General features: G+C 30.5%; 1 protein-coding gene across 1 annotated transcript; it reads left to right on the forward strand.

The window, feature by feature from the left end:
* The first annotated feature begins 753 nt into the window (after positions 1 to 753).
* LOC147400505 (uncharacterized) lies at positions 754 to 13,602 on the forward strand. The gene is made up of 8 exons (XM_086444521.1): positions 754 to 1,093; positions 1,197 to 1,277; positions 1,382 to 1,461; positions 5,638 to 5,710; positions 9,502 to 9,649; positions 10,162 to 10,254; positions 11,462 to 11,586; positions 13,313 to 13,602. Exons 1-5 carry the CDS (start codon positions 1,041 to 1,043, stop codon positions 9,539 to 9,541), a joined length of 327 nt encoding a protein of 108 aa, XP_086300647.1. The 5' UTR covers positions 754 to 1,040; the 3' UTR covers positions 9,542 to 9,649; positions 10,162 to 10,254; positions 11,462 to 11,586; positions 13,313 to 13,602.
* The last annotated feature ends 6 nt before the right edge of the window (positions 13,603 to 13,608 follow it).

Here is a 13,608-nt window from a genome sequence, read left to right on the forward strand (position 1 = left end):
TATTTTTTACCATTAAATTGAATTTTTGAGTTCAATAGCCTCCATTTTCAATATCTTATGAAGCTTAAAACAGTTTTTATTTATTTAGAATTTTGTTTTTTTGGATATGAGTTTTTAAGTGAAATTTAGAAGGATGTCCACTGGATTACCAATGTGATAATCCATGTGGGCCCAACAACCCTTAGTAAGATTGAAATTGTATCAAGTCAGTAAAGAAAGTGTTTTTCTTATAGTAGAAAATGGGACAGACTAGTTGCATACCACCAAATTGTTGGTTGCACTCCAAGCCTAAAAAACCCTTTTATGATTTTATTTTTATTCTTTATCTTACTATATTAATTGTACTTCTTTAAGGTAATCAACCGTTGTGTGGAAATTAATGTAAAGGGTTAGCTTTGCATTTTCAATTTGTTTTATTATTATCTTTTTTTTTTTTTTTTTTGACATGTTAGGGGAGGACAGGGGTGGAGCCAGGATTTTGCCTATGTGGGGGCAATTAAAAGTATAATTTTTTTTGTGGGGACAATTAAGAGTGAATATATGTTTTTTTGTCGGGACAATAGTGGTAGAATTTTTTATCCATTGCTAAAATCTTTTGCAATAACTTACTAATCCAAAGGCTTTGAAAATTCTAGTGGGCAAGTGCCCCCACAACCCCCAATGTAAATCCGCCCTTGGCGGAGGAAAAAGAAGAAGAAGAAAAAATAGGAGTACAACTTTTTTGTTTTAAGTGTTTGGAGTGTAATTGTTTATGGTTAATATCACTAAAAAAAACTAGGGCTTTTAGAGGCTCATAATTGGGGTGGTTTCGTTGAAGTGTTGAGATAAACCAAATGAAACGAGGTTTTGGAGGTAGTTTCGATCGAAATATCGTGGAAGATCCAACGTAGATTGATCTGAGGCTAGTTTAATGGCAAAATCTGAGGCGATTTTCATGAATCGTCGAGATAGGCGATACGGTAAATCGTTGGAAGGCGTTTCCAACGGCCATTTTGTGAACTGCCATTAGAAACCCAAATTTAGGCTTCACCATTATAGAGATGACGAATCGAGGCATTTTCAATATGGCTCCTTCGCGGTTTCCAATTTGGCAGTAAGTTTTTTCATTTCCTCTTATCCTCCCTCTCTCTCTCCCATTCTCAATATATATCTCCGTCCCATTCTCTAATGCTCCAATTTTCTAATGATTTCTCAAGGTTGAAGAAGAAGAAGAAGAAGAAGAAGAAGAAAGGAGGGTGTTTTTTTTTCAAAATCCAAATCTGTCAAGAGTTGGACATGTAAAATTTTTTCCCCTTTTCTCTGTATCAATTGGTTTTGAATGATTTTTTTTATCGTTAGGGTACAACACTAATTCGAATTTATTTTATTTTATTTTATTCAGAAAATTTGATTTACAGTATTTTGTTGATCCTAGAGAATCAAATCTCCTAAACTTTCGTTGTATTGTTCTCTCTACATCATGTAAGTAGCCACCCCTCTTCTCAAACCCTTTCTTGCTCTATTTTTCATTTTTCATTTTCATTTTTATATTTCTTGTTATTTGCTTCTGTTTGATAGTAATTTGTGCTGTTTTTTGAAGAAAAATCGAAGGTGTTTGAATATAAAATATTATAATGTATTTGAATATAAAATATTATAGATGATATTTATATATGTAATGTACATTAAATCTTAAATATATTGTTATCAAATTGAATAAAGATCAAATTGGGACCAATAAAAAAATATTATTTTTTCTATTAGATCAGATCTGAAAAGAATACATTATTTTGGAAATTTGTTTCTTTTTTCTTTCTTATTTTCATATTTTTGTGCTCGGGTATAATATTTTTCATTGGTACTATTATGATTCTAGATTCTAAAATAAATTTTCAAAAATCAGTAAAGCCAAATGAGATTGTAAATTCTGAAAATTAGTTTTTCAGAATCTAAAAAAAAGTAACCTAATTACTTTTGAAAGATTCTATTGTCACACCAACTTTTACTAATAGCAGCCCAACATTTGCTCAGTCTTTGTATGAATTGGGGTGCTCTTAGTAAAAGTCGGTGCATCAATATAATATATCTTATTTTTTCCCCTGAACACTTGCATCAAGAGTGGCTATATGCTAATTCATATACCTTGGTTATGGCATATAATAGGATTATATATCACTAATCCTAACTATCATATTGGACCATTTCAATTAAAAAAACGAGTATGAATTACAACACCATTAACACAAAAGGTTGCCTTGAATTTGTAATTAAAGTGAATTTTTTTGGGGGTTTTAAAGATATTTTGTTTATCAAATTGAGTGATTTTTATCCCAATATTTGAAATCTATTGAGTAAGAGTTATTGAATCTGTTGAATAATCCAAAAGAAAGTGTAAGATGAATTAGTACCTTAGTTTACTTCTCTTGTTTTTTATAACTAGATGCTTTGTTATGGTATAAACATTATTGAGCTGTTTATTGGCAATATAATTTTCTTGATAGAGTTATGAAAGTACAAATCTGATTTTGTATTTTGTATTTTTTTTTTTTTTTTGTTGCTAATAATACATGCAACTTGCAACTAAGTTGCAAATACATCTATAAGACTCACATCTTGCAGCTGGATTGTATTATATTCTTGTTGTTCAAATATGTGTGTGCACTTTTATATGTTTTAGTTGCTATTGATTGATGGAGTGTTCAAATAGTTGTTATTAGTAGATGTCTTGTTTTCAATTTAGAAGTTTCTATTGTTATTACTCAATTAGTAGTTGTTTTGTTTTTAATTTCATTTATTGAAGTTTCTATTATTGTTACTTAATTAGTAGTCTTGTTTTCTATTGTTGTTATAAGAAAAGTTGGAAAGTTGTTTTTTTTTCCATGGATGGAAACGAGAAATGAAATAAATCAACAAACATCACATAAAAAATTCTCACTGATGGGAGGAGCTAAAAATAAAATGAACAAATTCTGATTGAAATGAGTAGAAAACACATTAGGTTAGCAATTCCAATTGGATTGCCCCTATATACTAGCAACCAAATTTTTTTTGCACTACAGACACTTGCATGTTTGCAGTTTGAAATGTTGGACTGTAAACTATAGAAAGAAAAATAAGCATGAGATTCACCCACATAAAGTGTTTCTAAAAATTGATTTCTACATATTCTCTCTTCAATTCTGTTTGGTAAAAATCTACCCCCCCTCACCCTTATAAAAAAAAAAACTTAAGCAATGTTATAATTCATGTACACAATTTGGTCAAAAGTTAAACAAGGAAACTATGCTAATGTAAGCAATACATCTGTAATCACATTTTCTTGAGCAGAAAGTGTGTTGAATCACAACTGTAAAACTCAATGAATCAATTTGAGGTGACTTAACTCAACTAAATCGATGTGAGAGTCACAAAACAATTCGATCGGTCACCTTCATGGTGAACTATATGCATATCTGTGCAACAATAACTCAATTAGAAACTAAATTATTATTTTGATCAATAATCCAATCCAAACTAAGCTAGAGTAAGCCAAGTTTACTCCTTTTGTATCTTGTAAATCAAATCAAGTTGAATCCTCAAGATCACACTTTCCAAAAACAACACAAGAACACCATAACAATGTTAGAAGCATGATAGTTGACCTAGCTAGCATGCCCATTCTAATCATGATTGTACTTTTAGTTGTCCTTTACTTTCTAAAAATCCTAAGACTGAAGTGGAAATACAAGAAACTGTGTTAGAAGTAAAAATTATAACAATGATTATGTACTTGCAAGCAACTAAGCATTTGGTTCACAATAAGCCCTTAGTTGGTCCTATAGTAGTATAAATACGAGAAATATGAAACTACTCAACTAAGCAAAGACACCAAAATCTTCTTAAACTTGACTAAATTATGAGGAATAAAAGTGTCAATGCAAAAATAGAAAAACCCTTTCAGCATTAATTTATTCTTTCTCTACTTTGTTGTTGGGACACTAACTTTCCACAAAGGCATTTCCTTTAATTATGAGAACATCTCCAAGTGAACAACAATCTTGAATCCCAAAAATTTGAAATACCTTATCAATGTAAACTTTGTAACAAACTATGGTATCCAACCTTATGATTCTTATGAATTTTAATGTCAAGAACATATAAATCTTAAAACAAGAGATTGCGAGATCACTGGTATTTATTTTTCATGGAATTCATAAGTCTTGCTTCTATGTGGTTCACTAATCACTAAGTCACCCCCTCGGAAAGTCTTATATTAATTTTTTATAAACATGAACATCACTTCATATTCATGAATTCTTTTTTATCTAAGTTGAAGTAAGAATTTAAATCTACTAAAGGAGGTTGATAACTTGTTCCAACTACAGATTTATCTTTGTTTGGAATAATATAATTTTTTTCCAATTCTTTCTCAATATATCTCCTTGGTTGATTATGATATTGAGATCCGACTCTTGTTTTATTTCTCTCTACTTGAACTAATTGCTCAACCCCAAATCAGATGGTTGACCATTTCTATTAATTTGTTTTGAGCATTTAATCAATGGGTTATAATAGTTTACTCTAGCTTAGTTTCGTATGATTTTTTTTATCGGATTCAATGATTTATACTTGAAGAGCATTCTTTAAATTTTTTTACAAATATGATTTTATTTCTATTTGGATTAAATTATACTTACTTGGAGTTTGTTTCAATTTAGAATTGTCTCTATTATTTCTAGAGTAGTGTTGATATGACGCTCCACTATGACATACGCCCCCATCACATAACCGTAGATCATTTGCCTCGAGGTACAAAAGAAAAAGATTAATGATTCTTTGTATCCTAAGGAAAATGATCTACAGTTCTGTGATGAGAGAGTAGGGAGGCGTATGTTAGAGGGGGGGCATAAGAAAATCTATGATTCTAGAATATATTTAAAGGGATTCTCTATTTTTAACAAAATTTTCTTTCATCTATCCAAATTTTATTTGAAATGGCACGAAACTTTGAACCATGATAACAAGGGAAACCATATAATTACAAAGCCTATTATGTAAAATACTTCAAAAAAAAAAAAAAAGAAGATACTACAACATATTCCCATAAGGCGTATGCCTTAGTCAAAAGGTACCAAAAAAAGAAGTATGACCTCCAAAAGTATTAGATTTTTTAATGCCTATTTGAATAGGATGTAAGCTTCTGAGGGGGGTTAAAATTTTCGAAATGGGCTAATTTTTGGTGGGATGATCTACTCATCATAAAGATCATCTTCACCCAAAATCAACACATTCCAAAATTTGTAACCTACATAAGACCAAATAATTTGGCTGTGTAGGTTGCCTTAATTAATTCGTGGGGTACTTTTATAATTTCCTTATTTGATGTGATGTTGATTTCTATTCTCATTGATCTTATGAACATCAATAGGTATGTTGTATAGATGTTTGACTTTTAAATTTTTTATTGCTTAGCCATAGTAATGAGTTTGGTATACGTGGTTGATTCATACCTTAGGTAATTCTAGAAATACTTTATGGACGATAACTAATTTTGTCTTTTACTTGAAGGCAAGTATGAAGTTTTAAGAATGTTGTGATATATAAGTTAGAATATATGTAACTCTATTTATAAAAAAAAAAAAAGAATATATGTAACTCTTTCTTGTTTTTCCATTTTAGTGTCGATTTTTTTGACGGATGTTAAATTCACAAACACACCCTTACTGGACAAGAGTTGGATTCATAAGTCGAGGTATGTTTACATTTGATAGTTTATTAAGTTTAATGTAGGAATGTCACATCGTTTATATATTGATTATACGAATTTGTTGAATGTCTTAGGATTAGCCAAGAATATATTAAAGGGGTAAAATAATTCATTAAGTTAGCATTTAAGCTTGGAGCCATCGTTAATGGGAAGTTGAAATGTTCATGCCCGAAATGTAACAATGTGTTATATCAAAGTAAAGAAAATGCATATGATCATATGGTATGTTTTGGATTTGATAAGAATTATACTAGATGATTCTTCCACGGTGAAGATATTGGATCATCATCATCGAGAGAGCGGAATTTGAATTTAGATGTGAGATCAAACGTGTAAAATATGGGAGATGAAATGAGAGATCTTTTAAATGATATTTTTAGAATCCCCAACACAAATTGTGATATGGGTAGTCATATGTATACAATAAATAGTGAGTTAATTGTAGAAGCTAAATTTTTTTACAATCTGGTATGTGATGGAGAAAAAGAGTTATATCCTGATTGTACAAAACATATCAAATTATCTTTCATCATCAAACGATTTCACATAAAGTGTCTTAATGGATGGAGTAACAAATTATTTACAATGGTACTTGAATTGTTTAAGGAGGTATTTTCAAATGGATCAACATTGCTAGAAAATTTTAGTTAGACAAAAAAGATCATATCAGATTTAGATTTCGACTATACTAAGATCCATGCATGCCCTAACGATTGCATGATATATGTTGTCCTTCAAGATGAAAAATAGAAAGAGATGATCCAAGGGATAAGAAGAACAAAAATCCGACTAAGATATTGCGATTTTTCCCTTCAAAATCAAGGCTACAAAGACTGTTTATGTCAACCAAAATTACTTTTAATATGAGATGGCATGACAAGGATTGTACGAAGGATAGCTTGTTAAGGCACCCGACAAACTCATTAGCATGGAAACATTTTGACGATCAGAATCCATCATTTGCTTCAGATGGTCATAATATAAGGCTTGAATTAGCTAGCAACGGTTTCAACCCTTTTAGGACTATGAACATTTCTCATAGCACATAGCTTGTGATTTTTATTCCGTATAATTTATCCCTATAGATGTGTATGAAACAGTCAAACATGATCTTATCCTTATTGATCCTCGGTCCCAATAGTCATAGAAATGACATAAATGTTTACATGATGTCTCTGGTAGAAGAATTGTGGGAATACAGAATAACGATGTATGATGCATAAAAAAATAAGACCTTTCAGATGCGTGTAACTTTAATATGGATCATTAGTTACTTTCTTGGTTATGTTATGTTATCAGGTTGGAATACAAAAGGGAAACTTGCGTGTCTTGTTTGCAATAAGGATACATGTAGTCGATATTTGAATAAAGGAAGAAAACATTGCTACATGGGCCATCTTTGTTTTTTAAAACTACACCATAAGTTTCGAAAGGAAAAAATATCTATTTGATGGCACGGTAGAAGATAAGACTTCACCATTTGGTGTATTTGAAAATGACATTATAAATTTGTTGAATGGGATTGCGTTTAAGTTTGGAAAATAAGTTGGGAAGAAGCGATCGAGACAAACAGAAGATGACGTAATGTCAGACAATTGGAAGAAGTTAAGCATATTGTTTGAATTACCATATTAGAAGAACAATTTATTAAGACATAATTTGGACGTGATACATATTAAAAAGAATATGTGTGATAATATAATTTGTACTTTGTTGAACCTCAAAAATAAATCAAAAGACAACTTAAAGGCTCGTTTGGACTTGGTAGAAATGGGCTTGAGGGACACATTTCACCCTCATATAGTGTCTACGACGAATAAAGTTTATTTACCAACTACTTGCTTCTCCATGGAGAAACACGAGAAATAATTATTTTGTAAGGTACTAAAGAGTTTGAAGGTTTCAGATGGGTACTATTTTAATATCACAAGATGTGCCAATATGAAAGAGTGCAAAATTACTAGTTTGAAGAGTTACGACTCGTATGTCTTAATGCAAGAATTGTTGTCATTGGCTATTAGACAATCACTATTTAAAAATATCGTTACAATTATCATTGAATTGTGTAGTCTTTTCCGTGAATTATGTAGCAAAGTATGTAATGTTCAGGAATTACATCAACTTGAGGAACGCATTGCGCTCATGTTATGAATTTTGAACGGATATTTTTTTTTGCATTCTTTGACATTATGGTAGATCGGCCGATCCATTTGACTAAAGAAGCAATATTAGGTGGTCTTGTTCAATATCGTTGGATGTATCCAATCAAAAGGTGTATACTATTAAAAGTAATTATGATTTTAGCTCAAATTGCTTTCAAATAGTTATCTCATATACATTATGTTTATTTTTATATAGGTATTTGTACAGATTAAAATCTTATGTACGAAACAGATCTCAGCCTGAAGGATCTATAACTGAGGGATATTTGGCTAAGGAATGTCTTACATTTTGTTCAAGATATCTACATAATGTTGAGACAAGGTTTAAAAGACCAATTAGAAATTGCGATGATTGTGTGATAGGAGGCATCATTACATTTTATTTAAGATAATTGGAAAGAGAACATGTACATTGTTACATACTGTTCAATAACAAAAATGTTACCTGTTACATAGAGTAAGAATTTTTTTTGAAGCATTTAAATTATACACAAGTGTACGTGATGTAATTTAGTTTTGTGATTGTGTAGACAACATATGCGTTATCTTAGAATGTAGTTTTCAAACAAGAATTCTCATGAATTGCAGACGTTGTAAAAATGAAATGTTTACCTAATTGGATTAAGGATCGTGTAAGTGAAATGGATTAAATATGATTATGACTCATGTTTTATCTTGCTAATGTATCAAATTAATTTTTTCACTTCAACAAGGTGCAATTACTGAATAAATCAAATAAAACAGTGTCAGATGAAATTGTAAGCTTAAGCTTAGGTTCACAAAGTTTTGTGAAAAGATTTAAGGGATATATTTAGAACGATTTTTGATTTCGTGTATCGGATAACGAAAAGGGACGTAAAAGTCAAAATAGTGGTGTTGCGGTTACTACAATCACTACAAATTATACAAGCACCAGAAATAAAAGACCCATTACATGATTAATAATATATCATATATAATTGAATTGACATATTCTCATAGTCTTAAGTTTGTATTGTTTAAGTGTGATTGGATTGATGTTACGACAATAGGAAAAATAATAAAAGTTGATGATCATGGGTTTACACTTATCAACGTCACACAACTTTTATTTCAATGAGATAAAGTCACAGATGAACCATTTGCATTAGTTTCGCAAGTACGACAAGTTTTCTATGTAGAAGATCTTATTGATTTAGGATGGAATGTTGTTGTAAATACTAAACTGAGAGATTTGTATGACATGAATGTGGAAATTATTAATGATGAAGACGATATATGAGAGAACCATCCATTTGATGATGGTTTTGATAGAAATGTCTTTAAAGAGAGTGATGATGGTGATGTCAATTGAGTTAGAGATGATGTACTTGGGGTTACTATCAATACACCTCCCCACTTGTTATCTGAACCGCCTCCTCATCCAGTTGATGTTGTTGATGATGCAAATGATTTTAATTTTGAAAATCACTAAGTTAGAGCTCATATTTTGCAATGAATTATTTAATTTAAGTGTTCATTGGTATGTCAATATCATTGTTTAAATAATTATTTACTGCTTAAATTTGTAATAAATATTGAATTAATTTTCATTTTGATTTTATATTTGTATTCTAACATTGTTTGCAAATGTAGACGGACTCACTCAAGTATGAAGTTGATGAGGTGTCTTTAGGAACGCCCCCCAAGGGAAGACGAGGCTTGACACGATACATTAACATATTTAATGTCGAACCTAATCGAATACCAGAAGTACGTTTCAACAAAGCTGGACAACCTTATGGTAAGCATGCTAAAAAATTATTTAGTTTTTGTGGTGTCTTGCCTAGATACCACATCTACTCAGATTAGATGTCTTATCATGGAAGATAATTGATAAGAATGCTAAAGAACGGGTGTGGTAGAGTGTTTTAGTATGTTAAATATCTTTAACAAAATTATATAGGTTTTTTTTTATCGATATACTTTTATAAATTTTTTAGAATAGTTTTACATTTTTCTTTGATTTCTAAGATAAATTTGTCATATATGTTCTCAACATTGTAAGCACGTAATGAAAAAAATTAACAAGTTAAGAAAGGACTATAAGCACAGACTGAAGGCTTGTATTTATGATGTATTTAATGATGATAGAACTCTAATTCAAAACTGGCCAGATGATATTCCTTTTGAGTAATGAATCACGCTGATTAATTTTTGGAATTCTGAATTGGGTCAGATATATTTTGTGTAAGAGAATTTAGTTTGTTAACATTACATATTGAGTTTTTAATTAGTTAATTGATCTTGATATAGCATCGGAGTACTACTAATCGGGAAAATCGTTCCCACCAAACGATGCTTCATATATTTGGTTCGAAGAGTTTCTCACATGTACTTCATGAAGAGGTATATCAATCCTATTAATATTCTATTGAGTATAAATATAGTTATTATTCTGTTTGATATATCAATTACATATGTAACTATACTAATTACTATTCTGTTATTTTCTAATATATGAATAAGAAAAGTAAAATCCAACAAAGGGTCCACTTAGTCGGGTAGAATTATTTATCAAGACCCATACCAATGATAATAACGTGCTAGTAGATGATGTTGCTGCTAAGAAAATTATAAGTGCAATTACGTTATTGAAAAATGTCAATTATTTACTATAATTAATCATTGTTAATAATTGTTGATTAAATTAATTAAACTCATAAATATTTTTGTAGGATGAGATGAAAGAACTCATGAAAGATTTACCACTGAACTCTGAAGACATTATCGGACCAAATGACATATTTGCTAAGATTATGCGGTTTGAGAAACCTAGTCGTATTTGTGTGTATGACTTGGGTTCGACTTCAACATCATTGTTTGGATCATCTTCTAGTCAATGTGCCTCCTCATCCACAGATATCGAGGAGCTAATTACTTTGAAGGATAAAGTGAAAATTTAAAAAAAAATCAACTAATTGAAATTGATAAACAAAGAGAAGCTGATAAGGTCGAGGCTGCGCGACAAAAAGAATCTAATAGGGAGGCTCATGAGGAGCTCAAATGTTATTTATTTATTTATTTATGGGAATGGAACGATTAGTAAGTATTTATTCTTATTGTTTAAGTTTTATAATAAAGTAATATAATATAATTCATAATATATATATATATATATATATATTTTTTTTTTTTGCAATTTGAAAACTTGTACTCGGTTCCACCTGACTCTTTTACCCAACCTCTGGATGATGATTAATTTATCGTAACTTTTAAGAGTTACTCTTTTTTTTAATGTCTTTGGTAAACTATTTTGTTTTAAATATTAAGTAACATCGGTAACTTTTGGGGTTTTTTAAACTATTTCAAAATAGGTAAGAATTACTTTTTTCACCGATATCTTACTCTTTATTTTGGAATTTGTAAACTACACATACACTAATATGTTGGTGTAAGATTTCATACACTTTTCCTACCTCATATCATATTTTTTTGCTTGTTAATACCTCATATTTTTTTTTATTGTTAGTATCTCATATATCATATTTTATATTTCTTACTATATCCTTTTTTTTTTAACTTCTTATTAACTCATACTTTTTTTGTTTATTAGGTATACATTTTTTAACTCCACCAATGTAAAATTAAATATTTTACATTTCTGATCTTAAGCCCGGATAAAGGGGGAGTGAAAATGATGAATCAAGGAGTAGTTCGCTTGATGCACCTGATCAAGAGGTAATTCTTTTATATAATCTGAAATAGAAGTTACTTTACTATTAAAACAATGATGTTTTAGTAGCTTTACTATATAATTTGAAATAAGTATACTTAAGTACCCATTTATTTTTTTATTTTTGTTTGGTGAGGAGTTTGAGGAAAAGTCGACGAATCTATACTTTAAGGAACTATTCTAAGTGATAATAACTTATGTTTGACATTTTACATGCATGGGATGTAAGTATATTCATCTTGCATTCTAGTCTCATGAGAAGAATTCCATTTGGTGCTTGTGCATTAGTAATGCTATATGATGATCATTGATTGCTTTTCTTTTAGAAAAAATTGCTTATGAAAATCTGATTCTTCATGCTTGTGATTATGGGTATCTTTCTTTTTATTAAAATTCTGGAATTTTACAGTTCAAATTGAATCACAAGAGTTGATCAATGTTCCTTTCCATGAAGTTCTCTATGAGAGTACTTATAAGGGGTGCTAATTGGATTAAAAAGTGTGAAGCACTCTAAACTTCTCACTTTAATGGATTTAAGAATGGGCACACCAAGCCCTGTCAGTAGGACTTTAAAGATAATCAACTATTTGTTGAATTGGACTAGGTTTGACACTAGTAGCAAGGTCTGTTTTTTATCTTTTACAATTCTGTATATCAAATTGAGTCTCCACATAAGTTCATATGAATTGATCTTTAAAAACTTTTGGATGTTTTCTCTATTATCGGGCCTTCAAATACTTTATTTGTAGCATATACAAGTTGGGCTTCTCTTTTTTTGTTTTATAGGACTCTTCTTGTATTTCGAGCTTTCGCAACTTTGGACTTGGGCATCATAATTCTCTCCTTACCACCCTTCTCTGTAAAGGAGGGCTAGGTGGAGTTATTTGGCCCATCCACTTACTAACTCAACTAAGTCATTGTTTTACTTATTTTCAATATGGTCTTAAAGTCAATACAATTATTTTTAGAATCTCAAAGTTAGTACAATGATTTCAATGTGAGTTTGGTGCATATTTGTATTAATTTGGACTATCCAATCATTTGTCACCATTTAGGAGATCACTATGGACTTGATATGAACACAACCAATACACCAAAAGTAGTAAGGTAATATTAGCGTAGAAAATTAAGTCCTTGTCTATGTAGGTCGTGGCTTTTTTTGCACTATTTGTGAAGTTATAAGCAAATGATTTCAAGGACTGATTGGGTGAGAACCATAGTTCACGTGGCATGATGTTAGTTTGTTTTACCAAAAGCACTCCAACCATTGTTTAAGATTGTCATGGCCACATAGATATATTGTGCCCCTAGACACATTCTAGCCAGTTTCACCCAAAAGCTCCAATGGTATGGAGCCAAACCCATATGAATTATCCTCAAATTTCAGGATGAGATAAGTGGTAAGTTGTTTTCGAGGACAATATGAAATTGTTTCCCTTTCCTTTGAATTGAGGTTTTGTTTTGTGTTCTCTAGTAAGAAAGAATGATTTTGAATAAAAGTCTGGGGTTGGTCTCCTTTTTTGGGAACTTTCAGTTTAGTTGTGTCTGTGTAAGAAATCATGTTTTGCTTTAAACAAGACTAAAAATATTACTACTTTATCTTACCATCTACATGTGGAGATGTGTACATATAAAAGTCATTAGCTACCAATCAATGGAGTTTTCATTGTTGTTATTTTCTCTAATGCTCATGCACTACTAACTTTGTCGGGCGATCTATGATTTAAACAGGATGAAAAGGAGATACAAAAGACGGCAATTAGGTAGTATCGTGCATTGCGATCGTGTACTGATTTTACATATGGATACAAACTTCTTGTAATGTCTCTTTCCCTTGCACTAGCATCATATTTCTTATGGTCAACAACTCACACTTGCACAAATAAGAGAGAAAATAGTTCTGTTAGTTTATAATAATTTTTTTTATTAAGCTATTATGTAATTTTAGTTTCACAAATTGTGTTGAAAAAGAACAAATTGAGAGCTACACTTTATATTTTATATGTTATTGAGGTCAACTTTGGTTC

Source organism: Akebia trifoliata, chromosome 6 (assembly GCF_017979445.1).
Source record: "Akebia trifoliata isolate Shusen 1 chromosome 6, ASM1797944v1, whole genome shotgun sequence".
Lineage (NCBI taxonomy): Eukaryota > Viridiplantae > Streptophyta > Magnoliopsida > Ranunculales > Lardizabalaceae > Akebia > Akebia trifoliata.

Coding starts and splice junctions, on each gene's coding strand:
- LOC147400505 (XM_086444521.1), top strand. CDS start 1,041: ATGACGAATCGAGGCATTTTCAATATGGCTCCTTCGCGGTTTCCAATT. Junction 1,094..1,196: donor TCGCGGTTTCCAATTTGGCA/GTAAGTTTTTTC, acceptor TGATTTCTCAAG/GTTGAAGAAGAAGAAGAAGA. Junction 1,462..5,637: donor TATTGTTCTCTCTACATCAT/GTAAGTAGCCAC, acceptor TTTCCATTTTAG/TGTCGATTTTTTTGACGGAT.